General features: G+C 49.6%; 1 protein-coding gene across 1 annotated transcript in view; it reads left to right on the top strand.

The window, feature by feature from the left end:
• The window catches only part of LOC133362843 (uncharacterized), a 40,768-nt gene that overhangs the window by 22,225 nt on the left and 4,644 nt on the right, over positions 1 to 13,899 (top strand). The window contains exons 6-11 of the mRNA XM_061581784.1: positions 677 to 861; positions 3,129 to 3,168; positions 4,096 to 4,192; positions 6,580 to 6,734; positions 12,746 to 12,873; positions 13,701 to 13,780. Coding sequence (XP_061437768.1) covers positions 677 to 861; positions 3,129 to 3,168; positions 4,096 to 4,192; positions 6,580 to 6,734; positions 12,746 to 12,873; positions 13,701 to 13,780 — 685 coding nt within the window. The remainder of the gene's footprint in view (positions 1 to 676; positions 862 to 3,128; positions 3,169 to 4,095; positions 4,193 to 6,579; positions 6,735 to 12,745; positions 12,874 to 13,700; positions 13,781 to 13,899) is intronic.

Consider the following 13,899-nt stretch of genomic DNA (forward strand, 5'->3'; position numbering starts at 1 on the left):
CGTCTTATAACAGGACTCTGCGGGGTGGGCTGGTAGGAACGAATAACCAAAGAATATAAACATAATGTATTATTACACTTGTTTAGCCAGGAAAGCCTCACTGAGTCTAAAGGTTTTTGTAGGGTCCTGCCAAGTGTTTGCAGTAGGGGGCGATGTTGCTACACCTAATCGGACGATACGAAGGGAGAGTTTCAGGCCTAGTTCTAGGCTTTAGGCCTAGCTGTAGGCTTTAGGCCGCTGTGAGTTAATTTTTAGTTTAAATGTTTTAATTAAAAGCTATCTCAGGGAATTATAAGGGAATGTTACACTAGTTTAGCCAGGAAAGCGTCACAGTCTAAAGGTTTTTGTAATTAAAAGCTATCTCAGGGAATTATAAGGGAATGTTACACTTGTTTAGCCAGGAAAGCGTCACTGAGTATAAAGGTTTTTGTAATTAAAAGCTATCTCAGGGAATTATAAGGGAATGTTACACTAGTTTAGCCAGGAAAGCGTCACAGTCTAAAGGTTTTTGTAGGGTCATGTCAAGTGTTTGCAGTAGGGGGCGATGTTGCTACACGGACGGACGGACAAACGGACAAACGGACGGACGATATAATCTATTGGTGTCTGGTCCACTTCGTTCCTACCAGCAAAACATGTAACCTCTTGCCCTCTTGGGTTCGTGACGTGCGCACAGGGTGCGCTTAGCCGACATCGTAAAACATTACGAGGCCATGTTGACGGACTACGAGGAGGAGCCCAGCGTTCACTCCCAGGTGCTCCTCGCAAAGAAGGAGGGAGAGCTGGCCGCCTTGAGAGGCGCCATCGCCACGGAGAAGCAGGATCGCAAGGAGCAGCGGAGAAAGATGAATCGCGAAACGGGTGAAGCGGCATTAGCAACGCGTCGACACCACAGGGGCAGTTTCTTCATTAGGGCGATTGGGCGACGCACCACCAATCTCATTCAACCACAGAGTCACGCTAGCCGTCACTGTGCCTCTGGATATAGTCCAATCAGCGTCATGTCACGTTCTGTGGAGTACCGCCTCTTTTTGGGCGATTTCACTCCGGCTGAGAATCGCCCCGAGTGTTCCCAGAGACTTACATTCAAAGATGTTTTTTTTCGAACGGCGGGCGCTGCAAAGCATTCTCTACGGCTTCCGGGAGGGCTCGCCCTAACGTGCTTACGTCATCATACGTCAGCACGTTTCAGTCAACGATATTATTTGTCGCCACCTAGTGGAATCTTTAATAAAAGAAACTGAGTGGATTGTAATAATAGTGAGTATAGAAACAAACAAGATGTATTGTAAGAGTCACTTTATTTGTCATTAATATTAAAGAAGTGAAGTTGCCTTTACCTGCTTAAGCTGTTAATTTATCCATTGCATGGGTGGAGCTTATCCTTATCAATCATCCAGACGTTTGCCCCCCCTGAGAGATTTTGCAGGAGCCGCCACTGGTGTAAAAAAAAAAAAACGCGGCCCTTGCGCGTGGTTCGAAACGTGTCGGGGGGTTTATCTTCTCGGTTCTTTCGGTAAAGTCGTCACGTAGAATGGAAGTAATAAAATAATAAAAATAAAACATAATAAAATACAAAGTCACGTAGAAGGGAAATAATAAAATAAAACATAATAAAATACAAAGTCACGTAGAAGGGAAATAATAAAAATAAAACATAATAAAATACAAAGTCACGTAGAAGAGAAATAATAAAAATAAAACGTAATAAAATACAAAGCCACGTAGAATGGAAATAATAAAACAATAAAAATTAAACATAATAAAATAATTCTCACGACGTTTCGGCCACAACGCATTTCACAAGTAGTACTAATCCCATATCTGCATTTCGCATAAATATGCTAAATTCCTCTTGATATGCAAACTCCTTTGTCAAGGCGCCCTTCCCCCTCCAACCCAGCAGCTTAAATATACGCTGCCAAGCCTGGTGGTGTTTCATTCAGACGCTGTCTTTCCGACAGACCTGTTCTTCACCTGAGGACGGCTGCTTGCGTTGTGGCCGAAACGTCGTGAGAATTGTATCTTATTATGTTTTATTTTCATTATTTTATTACTTCCCTTCTACGTGATGACTTTACCGAAAGAACCAAGAAGATGAATCCCTGCAGTCACGAAAGAAGCTTTACATCGAAGTGTTGGGGGTTTGATAATTGTTTTTTTACCCTTCTATCTGGCAACAAAACTGACACCTTTTTACAAGGAGTCATGTTTGCATAGACCACAATACCTGCAGTCATAATGCAAACAAAAAAACATAACTCTGATAATGTATGTGCACTGTCCTTGAAGTTGATTGGTCCACACCCGAGACAGCTTTCCTTAGAGCCTAGTCTCACATGGTCCTTGAAGTTGATTGGTCCACACCCGAGACAGCTTTCCTTAGAGCCTAGTCTCACATGGTCCTTGAAGTTGATTGGTCCACACCCGAGACAGCTTTCCTTAGAGCCTAGTCTCACATGGTCCTTGAAGTTGATTGGTCCACACCCGAGACAGCTTTCCTTAGAGCCTAGTCTCACATGGTCCTTGAAGTTGATTGGTCCACACCCGAGACAGCTTTCCTTAGAGCCTAGTCTCACATGGTCCTTGAAGTTGATTGGTCCACACCCGAGACAGCTTTCCTTAGAGCCTAGTCTCACATGGGTTGGACCAGAAGACGCCAAAAGGCGCACTCCTTGTAAAAAGGTGTCAGTTTTGTTGCCAGATAGAAGGGTAAAGAACCAATTATCAAATTTTTACTGGCAAATGAGGTCCCCATAGTGTTGGGGGGTTTGTTTTGGAATGCGCTATGATGCTGTTCTGATGGGTTATTATTGTTGTTAACACATTGTAGATTGTGTTGCAGCTGTAAGCATGCATGTGCTGATGAGTTACAATGAGAACGAAGCTGCTCCTTTGCTGCATCACTGCGGCTGCTGTCAGACGCACACATTTGCGGGAATGTTTCATTACATCGTCTAAGACAAAGCGACCACAATGCAGTTCTTCGGGAACTGCTGACAGACTTGGCAACATGCAAAAATGCAGTGCGCATAAAACATGCACATTTTACACATTTAGCTTCAATCAACGATGTGATGCACGTTTTCGTAATCACAAACAGGCCCTAACATCAACTCCTCTTTCAGGTTTTCGGTTCGCGACGTTCAATGAACGGGTGGCCGAAATGTATCCTTTCATGCGTTCTGGGTTTGTACGTAGGAAGTCGGAGTAACATTTGAAGTGCCGCCTCAGGTCTCGTGAGGTGTTGCCTCAGGTCTCCTAAGGCTCTAGGGAAAGCTGTCTCTGGTGTGGAGCAATCAGTTTCAAGGACAATGCTTAAATGATCAGAGTGTTGTTCTTTTGTTTGCATTTCGACTGCAAGTGTTGTGGTTAATGCAAACGTGATTCCTTTGCAAAAGGTTTCAGTTTTGTCGCCAGAAAAAAAGTGGGGAAAACCCCGATTATTAATAGCCGGCAGAGGTCGCAACCGGGTACCCGATACCCGTACCCTACCCGATACCCGGCTACCCGTACGGGTATGGCTACCCGTTTGCGACGACCCTGGTGCGGACGGGTACGGGTAGGCCGTGAGTCACTGGTGAGTCACCGTTTGTCACTCATTTCCCAACGTCTTGTCTCTTCTCACAATTCAAGTTCCTAGAATCAACCCACCCGCGCCTGCAACGTGGCTTCATCCCAGAGGTCGCAATCGGGTACCCGATACCCGTACCCTACCCGTACCCGGCTGGGTACGGGTAGGGTACGGGTACGGCTGGGTACGGGTACCCGTTTGCGACCCTGGTGCGGCCTGGGTACGGGTAGGGTACGGGTACGGGTAGGGTACGGGTACGGGTAGGGTACGGGTACGGGTAGGGTGCGGGTACGGGTAGGGTGCGGGTACGGGTAGGGTACGGGTACGGGTAGGGTACGGGTACGGGTAGGGTACGGGTACGGGTAGGGTACGGGTACGGGTAGGGTAAGGGTACGGCCGGGTACGGCTACCCGTTTGCGACCCTGGTGCGGCCTGGGTACGGGTAAGGAATCGTAACCCGTTTGCGACCTCTGATAGCCGGTGATTTGCGTCGAAAGAAAATCCTCAAATGCACAACGCAGGGTGCTGACCAAGCAAGACACGGCCAGGAGTGAAGCGTTGATTGCAGCGAGGGAGGCGTCGAAGGAGCTGCTGGAAAAGGAAGCCAAGGGGCATCAGGTAACACTCTTGGCATTTGGTGCCGACGGGTGGTGATGCAACACCCGACTTAATGTTTCATGCGCTGTGATCAAACGTTACCTATCGTATCTTAATTTTGGAGCTTTCGTGACTGCAGGAAATATTCTTTGGTTCTTTCGGTAAAGTCGCGTATAAAGATAAAAGAATAAATTGAATAATAGCATACTACGACGTTTCGATTGCAACACAATCATCATCAGGTATAAATGAAATAGCGACACAAAATCTAACTAGAAAACTATAGACAGACATATAAGCAGACAGACATCACCAAGATACACAGAGAGAGAGTAACACAGGTACAGAGAGGGGTGATCGTCTCTGTGGGGTGGCCTTAAATAGAAAACTATAGACAGACATACAAGCAGACAGATATCACCAAGATACACAGAGAGAGATAGTAACACAGGCACAGAGAGAGGTGATCGTCTCTGTGGCGAGGCCTTAAATAGAAAACTATAGACAGACATATAAGCAGACAGATATCACCAAGATACACAGAGAGAGAGCAACACAGGTACAGAGAGAGGTGATCGTCTCTGTGGGGTGGCCTTAAATAGAAAACTATAGACAGACATACAAGCAGACAGACATCACCAAGATACACAGAGAGAGAGTAACACAGGTACAGAGAGGGGTGATCGTCTCTGTGGGGTGGCCTTAAATAGAAAACTATAGACAGACATACAAGCAGACAGATATCACCAAGATACAGAGAGAGAGAGTAACCCAGGCACAGAGAGGGGTGATCGTCTCTGTGGGGTGGCCTTAAATAGAAAACTATAGACAGACATACAAGCAGACAGACATCACCAAGATACACAGAGAGAGAGTAACACAGGCACAGAGAGAGGTGATCGTCTCTGTGGGGTGGCCTTAAATAGAAAACTATAGACAGACATATAAGCAGACAGATATCACCAAGATACACAGAGAGAGAGCAACACAGGCACAGAGAGAGGTGATCGTCTCTGTGGGTTGGCCTTAAATAGAAAACTATAGACAGACATACAAGCAGACAGACATCACCAAGATACACAGAGAGAGAGTAACACAGGCACAGAGAGAGGTGATCGTCTCTGTGGGGTGGCCTTAAATAGAAAACTATAGACAGACATACAAGCAGACAGACATCACCAAGATACACAGAGAGAGAGCGACACAGGCACAGAGAGGGGTGATCGTCTCTGTGGGGTGGCCTTAAATAGAAAACTATAGACAGACATACAAGCAGACAGACATCACCAAGATACACAGAGAGAGAGTAACACAGGCACAGAGAGAGGTGATCGTCTCTGTGGCGAGGCCTTAAATAGACAGAGGGGGCGGAGGCAGAGAGAGGGAGGGGGTAGAGGAAAACATTTACATGTCAATGAGTACGAAGGGAGGGGAGTAAGGTAAGCAGGCTTAGAGGGAGACAGAACACACTAAATTAAATAACCTAGAAAAGTATCGAAATGTTATGTCAAACGACACAGAGAGTCGGTCAACACACAATTAACGCACAGCCTGGTCGATTACGTATTTCAAAGATTGCTAAGTTAGAATTTAAGTGTGAAAATTCCAAAGAAAGACAAAACATTATTGTCTAACATATTGAGTCGTCCATAATACATCTTTGATATACGCGTATGAAATGGCACGCTTCATTTAGAAGTGATTATCGAAGGTTTATATATGCGCTGCGGTGGCCGGGAGATGTTAACTACCTCGCCTGGTGTACAGGAGGTCGTGGGTTCGATCCCGACCCTGACGTCTGCTGCTGTATATTTGGAGCGTGCGTGTCTCTCTCTCTCATCATCATCACGGTGGCTAGGAGATGTTAACTACCTCGCCTGGTGTACAGGAGGTCGTGGGTTCGATCCCGACCCTGACGCCCGCTGCTGTATATTTGGAGTTTGCGTGTCTCTCTCATCATCATCATCACGGTGGCTAGGAGATGTTAACTACCTCGCCTGGTATACAGGAGGTCGTGGGTTCGATCCCGATCCTGACGCCTGCTGCTGTATATTTGGAGTTTGCGTGTCTCTCTCTCTCTCATCATCATCACGGTGGCTAGGAGATGTTAACTACCTCGCCTGGTATACAGGAGGTCGTGGGTTCGATCCCGACCCTGACATCTGCTGTTGTATATTTGGAGTTTGCGTGTCTCTCTCATCATCATCATCACGTTGGCTAGGAGATGTTAACTACCTCGCCTGGTGTACAGGAGATCGTGGGTTCGCTCGAGACCCTGACTGTCCCCTGATGATGCCGGTTGCAATGACTGGCTAAGCGACGCGCTCAAGTTGCAACCGTTGTGGATTGACTCTCCGGCATCACCGGTGTGCTGTCCTCGTATCGAATCGGCACGTTCTGTTCACGAGACTGACGAGGAACGCAGCGACGGAGAGGCGAGCGCGGCCACCGCCACGGACATCGAGATGCCAGATGACGACGCGACCAGGAGCCGGGGAGACAGAGCAGCTCGCGGCGGCGCGGAGACGGCCCCGGGACGCCGCGAGGGGAACGGGTCAGCGAGGTATGAACGCCGCCGTGAAACACAACAACGCGTGACGATAACAGAAATATAATGACGTCGATTTACCCAGGAAAGCAGCCTCGGGGGTCGATAAATTAGGGGGGGGGGTGGTGGGGTCACAAGACATACCCTTAGGTTTTATCGGTGAAGTCACGTCGGTAAAAAAATAATAAAATGATGCAGTAATTTTAGCTGTGACGGTCCCACCTGATGACGGAGACTTGTGTTGCCTCCGAAACGTCGTGATTTATTATTTTGTTTCCATATTCTTAGGTTTTTTCGGTAAAGTCACCGTGTAGGAAAAAAATTAATAAAAGTAAAATAAAATAAAATAAAACTCACGACGTTTCGGAGGCAACACAAGCTTCCGTCTTCAGGTGGAACCGTCACAGCCACGACAGCCGGATCAAGTAAATGAGAGATCACAAGAGCTACCACTCCGTTTATATATCCGTTTATATAACCATTATATACACGGAGTGGTAGCTCTTGCAATCTCTCATTTACTTGATGCGGCTGTCGTGGCTGTGACGGTTCCACCTGAAGACGGAGACTTGTGTTGCCTCCGAAACGTCGTGATTTATTATTTTGTTTCCATATTCTTAGGTTTTTTCGGTAAAGTCACCGTGTAGGAAAAAAATTTATAAAAGCAAAATAAAATAAAATAAAACTCACGACGTTTCGGAGGCAACACAAGCTTCCGTCTTCAGGTGGAACCGTCACAGACACGACAGCTGGATCAAGTAAATGAGAGATCACAAGAGCTACCACTCCGTTTATATATCCATTATATATCCGTTTATATAACCATTATATACACGGAGTGGTAGCTCTTGCAATCTTTCATTAACTTGATACGGCTGTCGTGGCTGTGACGGTTCCACCTGAAGACGGAAGCTTGTGTTGCCTCCGAAACGTCGTGATTTATTATTTTGTTTCCATATTCTTAGGTTTTTTCGGTAAAGTCACGTAGGTAAAAAATTTATAAAAGCAAAATAAAATAAAATAAAACTCACGACGTTTCGGAGGCAACAGTTGGAACCGTCACAGCCACGACAGCCGTATCAGCAAATGAGAGATCACAAGAGCCACCACTTTTATTATTTTTTTACCTACCTGGTGACTTTACCGAAAAAACCTAAGAATATGAATCCTTGCAGTCACGAAAGCTTCAAATCCATAATTATTTTATTTCCATCACTACTTTGAGCAATTTTATTTTTTACCTACGTGACTTTACCGAAAAAATAAGTATAACCCGTAAAAACTAAGTTTTTCACTCTAAATCCTTTATATGCGTGGCGGCTAGAGTCCTCTCGTCCTCTGGCTTGAGATGGCTGCCACCTATGGGTCAGATGATTGTCTGCCAGTATTAAACAATTGGTAATTAAATATTTAATTAGTTTTCCCTAAACAGTGTAAAATTTTGGAAAAAAATTTTCACGAACATTAATTGTCTCGCACAACGAGTCTGTGTGCAAAATGTCAGCTCGATTGGATCACGGGAAGTGGGTTAAAAAACGACCGAAAGGTTTGCACGGTCGTAAGCAAGCAAGCAAGCGAACTTAATATAAAGGATTTAAAAACCCTAAGAATACCGTCGCGTGAATATTTGTGTTTTGCGCTTAAGTTTGGCCAAACGTCGGTTCGACCGTCACATTGACCCCCGGGGGCCCATGCGGGTGGGAGAGTTGCTGCCCCCCCTTGCCGGTGTGGGTCAGAGGGTCAATTGAAAGGATCTCAGAGGTAGCTTCCGGCGACATCTGCTTTCCGTCGACAGCCGTCGAACACGGAAGCGTTGCTCTGCTCGGGCGATCTATCCGGACGACACCCCTCGTGCGGTTGCGATCGATAGCACGATCAATGGATGCAATTGGGGTCTCTGTGTGGTGGATCTGTGGGTCTCATCTTGTGTGGAGTCTGGTGGGTCACTGGTGGTGCGTCTATGGGTCTCTGTGTGGGTGAGTCTAGTGGGTCGCTAGTGTGGTGAGTCTGTGGGTCTCTGTGTGGTGAGTTCTGTGGGTCTCTGGTGGTGAGTCTGTGGGTCTCTGTGTTGTAGAGTCTGTGGGTCTCTGGTGTGGTGTAGTCCTGTGGGTCTCTGTGTGGTGAGTCTGTGGGGTCTCTGTGTGGTGAGTATGTGGGTCTCTGTGTGATGAGTGTGGGTCTCTGTGTGGTGAGTCTGTGGGTCTCTGTGTGGTGAGTCTGTGGGTCTCTGTGTAGTGAGTCTATGGTCTCTGTGTGAGTCTATGGGTCTCTGTGTGGTGAGTCTGTGGGTCTCTGTGTGGTGAGTCTGTGGGTCTCTGTGTGTGAGTCTGTGGGTCTCTGTGTGGTGAGTCTATGGGTCTCTGTGGTGAGTCTGTGTGGTGGGTCTGTGTGGTGAGTCTGTGGGTCTCTGTGTGGTGAGTCTGTGGGTCTCTGTGTGGTGAGTCTATGGGTCTCTGTGTGTGAGTCTGTGGGTCTCTGTGTGGTGAGTCTGTGGGTCTCTGTGTGGTGAGTCTGTGGGTCTCTGTGTGGTGAGTCTGTGGGTCTCTGTGTGTGAGTCTGTGGGTCTCTGTGTGGAGTCTGTGGGTCTCTGTGTGGTGAGTCTGTGGGTCTCTGTGTGGTGAGTCTGTGGGTCTCTGTGTGGTGAGTCTGTGGGTCTCTGTGTGGTGAGTCTGTGGGTCTCTGTGTGGTGAGTCTGTGGGTCTCTGTGTGGTGAGTCTGTGGGTCTCTGTGTGGTGAGTCTGTGGGTCTCTGTGGTGAGTCTATGGGTCTCTGTGGTGAGTCTGTGGGTCTCTGTGTGGTGAGTCTGTGGGTCTCTGTGGTGAGTCTGTGGGTCTCTGTGTGGTGAGTCTGTGGGTCTCTGTGTGGTGAGTCTGTGGGTCTCTGTGTGGTGAGTCTGTGGGTCTCTGTGTGTGAGTCTGTGGGTCTACGTGTGGTGAGTATGTGGGTCTCTGTGTGTGAGTCTGTGGGTCTCTGTGTGTGAGTCTGTGGGTCTCTGTGTGGTGAGTCTGTGGGTCTCTGTGTGTGAGTCTATGGGTCTCTGTGGTGAGTCTGTGGGTCTCTGTGTGGTGAGTCTGTGGGTCTCTGTGTGTGAGTCTATGGGTCTCTGTGTGTGAGTCTGTGGGTCTCTGTGTGTGAGTCTGTGGGTCTCTGTGTGGTGAGTCTGTGGGTCTCTGTGTGGTGAGTCTATGGGTCTGTGTGGTGAGTCTGTGGGTCTCTGTGTGGTGAGTCTGTGGGTCTCTGTGGTGAGTCTGTGGGTCTCTGTGTGGTGAGTCTGTGGGTCTCTGTGTGGAGTCTGTGGGTCTCTGTGTGGTGAGTCTGTGGGTCTCTGTGTGATGAGTCTGGGGTCTCTGTGGTGAGTCTGTGGGTCTCTGTGTGGTGAGTCTGTGGGTCTCTGTGTGTGAGTCTATGGGTCTGTGTGGTGAGTCTGTGGGTCTCTGTGTGGTGAGTCTGTGGGTCTCTGTGTGGTGAGTCTGTGGGTCTCTGTGTGGTGAGTCTGTGGGTCTCTGTGTGGTGAGTCTGGGTCTCTTGTGGTCTGTGGGTCTCTGTGTGGTGAGTCTGTGGGTCTCTGTGTGGTGAGTCTGTGGGTCTCTGTGTGGTGAGTCTGTGGGTCTCGTGTGAGTCTGTGGGTCTCTGTGGTGAGTCTGTGGGTCTCTGTGTGATGAGTCTGTGGTCTCTGTGTGATGAGTCTGTGGGTCTCTGTGGGTGAGTCTGTGGGTCTCTGTGTGGTGAGTCTGTGGGTCTCTGTGTGTGAGTCTGTGGGTCTCTGTGTGGTGAGTCTGGGTCTCTGTGTGGTGAGTCTGTGGGTCTCTGTGTGGTGAGTCTGTGGGTCTCTGTGTGGTGAGTCTGTGGGTCTCTGTGGTGAGTCTGTGGGTCTCTGTGTGGTGAGTCTGTGGGTCTCTGTGTGGTGAGTCTGTGGGTCTCTGTGTGGTGAGTGTGGGTCTCTGTGTGGTGAGTCTGTGGGTCTCTGTGTGGTGAGTCTATGGGTCTCTGTGTGGTGAGTCTGGGTCTCTGTGTGGTGAGTCTATGGGTCTCTGTGTGGTGAGTCTGTGGGTCTCTGTGGTGAGTCTGTGGGTCTCTGTGTGGTGAGTCTGTGGGTCTCTGTGTGGTGAGTCTGGGTCTCTGTGTGTGAGTCTTGGGTCTCTGTGTGGTGAGTCTGTGGGTCTCTGTGTGGTGAGTCTATGGGTCTCTGTGTGTGAGTTGTGGGTCTCTGTGTGGTGAGTCTGTGGTGTGTGGTGAGTCTGTGGGTCTCTGTGTGGTGAGTCTGTGGGTCTCTGTGTGTGAGTCTGTGGGTCTCTGTGTGGTGAGTCTGTGGGTCTCTGTGTGGTGAGTCTGTGGGTCTCTGTGTGGTGAGTCTGGGTCTCTGTGTGTGAGTCTGTGGGTCTCTGTGTGGTGAGTCTGTGGGTCTCTGTGGTGAGTCTGTGGGTCTCTGTGTGTGAGTCTGTGGGTCTCTGTGTGGTGAGTCTGTGGGTCTCTGTGTGGTGAGTCTGTGGGTCTCTGTGTGGTGAGTCTGTGGGTCTCTGTGTGGTGAGTCTGTGGGTCTCTGTGTGGTGAGTCTGTGGGTCTCTGTGTGGTGAGTCTGTGGGTCTCTGTGTGGTGAGTGGGTCTCTGTGTGGTGAGTCTGTGGGTCTCTGTGTGGTGAGTCTGTGGGTCTCTGTGTGAGTCTGTGGGTCTCTGTGTGAGTCTATGGGTCTCTGTGTGAGTCTGTGGGTCTCTGTGTGGTGAGTCTGTGGGTCTCTGTGTGGTGAGTCTGGGGTCTGTGTGTGAGTCTGGGTCGTGGTGAGTCTGTGGGTCTCTGTGTGTGAGTCTGTGGGTCTCTGTGTGGTGAGTCTGTGGGTCTCTGTGTGTGAGTCTGTGGGTCTCTGTGTGGTGAGTCTGGGTCTCTGTGTGTGAGTCTGTGGGTCTCTGTGTGGTGAGTCTGTGGGTCTCTGTGTGGTGAGTCTATGGGTCTCTATGTGAGTCTGTGGGTCTCTGTGTGGTGAGTCTGTGGGTCTCTGTGTGTGAGTCTGTGGGTCTCTGTGTGGTGAGTATGGGTCTCTGTGTGGTGAGTCTGTGGGTCTCTGTGTGGTGAGTCTATGGGTCTCGTGTGGTGAGTCTGTGGGTCTCTGTGTGGTGAGTCTGTGGGTCTCTGTGGTGAGTCTGTGGGTCTCTGTGTGGTGAGTGTGGGTCTCTGTGTGAGTCTGGGTCTCGTGTGAGTCTATGGGTCTCTGTGGTGAGTCTGTGGGTCTCTGTGTGTGAGTCTGTGGGTCTCTGTGTGGTGAGTCTGTGGGTCTCTGTGTGTGAGTCTGGGTCTCTGGTGAGTCTGTGGGTCTCGTGTGTGAGTCTTGGGTCTCTGTGTGGTGAGTCTGGGTCTCTGTGGTGAGTCTGGGTCTCTGTGTGGTGAGTCTGGGTCTCTGTGTGTGAGTCTGGGTCTCTGTGTGGTGAGTCTGTGGGTCTCTGTGTGGTGAGTCTATGGGTCTCTGTGTGTGAGTCTGTGGGTCTCTGTGTGGTGAGTCTGTGGGTCTCTGGTGATGGTCTGTGGGTCTCTGTGTGGTGAGTCTATGGGTCTCTGTGTGGTGAGTCTGTGGGTCTCTGTGTGGTGAGTCTGTGGGTCTCTGTGTGGTGAGTTGTGGGTCTCTGTGTGGTGAGTCTGTGGGTCTCTGTGTGTGAGTCTGTGGGTCTCTGTGTGGTGAGTCTGTGGGTCTCTGTGTGTGAGTGTGGGTCTCTGTGGTGAGTCTATGGGTCTCTGTGTGAGTCTGGGTCTCTGTGTGTGAGTCTATGGGTCTCTGTGTGGTGAGTCTGCGGGTCTCTGTGTGATGAGTCTATGGGTCTCTGTGTGATGAGTCTATGGGTCTCTGTGTGAGTGAGTCTATGGGAAGTAGGAATGTAGCAGCAGCAGCAGGAACATAACCAGCCACAATGCCCCACAGGGGATCCACTTGGTGACTGACAGTATATCCACAGAACAGCGTTCATGACGCACCGTTGACCTTATTGGCGAACGATTGTGACCCACACTCGCAACCACACCACCACGCGCGCAGCTACAGCGGAAGCGAGCAGGTTCTACAAGCGGCTCTTCCGCAAGATCAGGAGGAGTCCGCGAGGCACGAGGAGTCCACGAGGCAAGGGGACACCGCGGGGGAAACTCAACCTCCGCTCGACTTGCAAGAGCCCGGTGAGTTTTGTTTGGGTTATTGGTGACCTGAGCGCAGAGGTCGCAACCGGGTACCCGATACCCGTACCCTACCCGATACCCGTACTCTACCCGATACCCGTACCCTACCCGATACCCGCACTCTACCCGATACTTGTACTCTACCCGATACCCGGCTACCCGTACCCGGCCGGGTACGGGTAGCCGTTTGCGACCCTGGTGCGGCCGGGTACGGGTAGGCCGTGAGTCACTGGTGAGTCACCGTTTGTCACTAATTTCGGGTAGGGTACGGGTAGGCCGTGAGAGAGAGAGACACGCAAACTCCAAATATACAGCAGCAGGCGTCAGGGTCGGGATCGAACCCACGACCTCCTGTACACCAGGCGAGGTAGTTAACATCTCCTAGCCACCGTGATGATGATGAGAGAGAGAGACACGCAAACTCCAAATATACAGCAGCAGGCGTCAGGGTCGGGATCGAACCCACGACCTCCTGTATACCAGGCGAGGTAGTCAACATCTCCTAGCCACCGTGATGATGATGAGAGAGAGACACGCAAACTCCAAATATACAGCAGCAGCAGGCGTCAGGGTCGGGATCGAACCCACGATCTCCTGTACACCAGGCGAGGTAGTTAACATCTCCTAGCCACCGTGATGATGATGAGAGAGAGAGACACGCAAACTCCAAATATACAGCAGCAGACGTCAGGGTCGGGATCGAACCCACGACCTCCTGTACACCAGGCGAGGTAGTTAAATCAGCTATTTCGGTGTCACTTGTAATGGCACGAACGCGCGCGTGTATTGTTTGCCGAGTTGCGTTGTGTTTTTCTCTCCTTCGCCAGAAGAACATCTGGATTCCACGCAGCAGGCGCCGCTCACGAAGCCTCAGAGACCTCCTCAACCCATAAAACCATTCGACGAGGTAATCATCAGCTGTTTAACAAAAACACACACACACCTACAAAATATATTTCGATTTAAAGCTTTCGTGAGTGCAGGGATTCATCTTCTTGGTTCTTTCGGTAATGTCATCACGTAGAA

The sequence above is a fragment of the Lethenteron reissneri genome, unplaced genomic scaffold (assembly GCF_015708825.2).
Source record: "Lethenteron reissneri isolate LAM-NWPU_2019-01 unplaced genomic scaffold, ASM1570882v1 scaffold_1630, whole genome shotgun sequence".
Lineage (NCBI taxonomy): Eukaryota > Metazoa > Chordata > Hyperoartia > Petromyzontiformes > Petromyzontidae > Lethenteron > Lethenteron reissneri.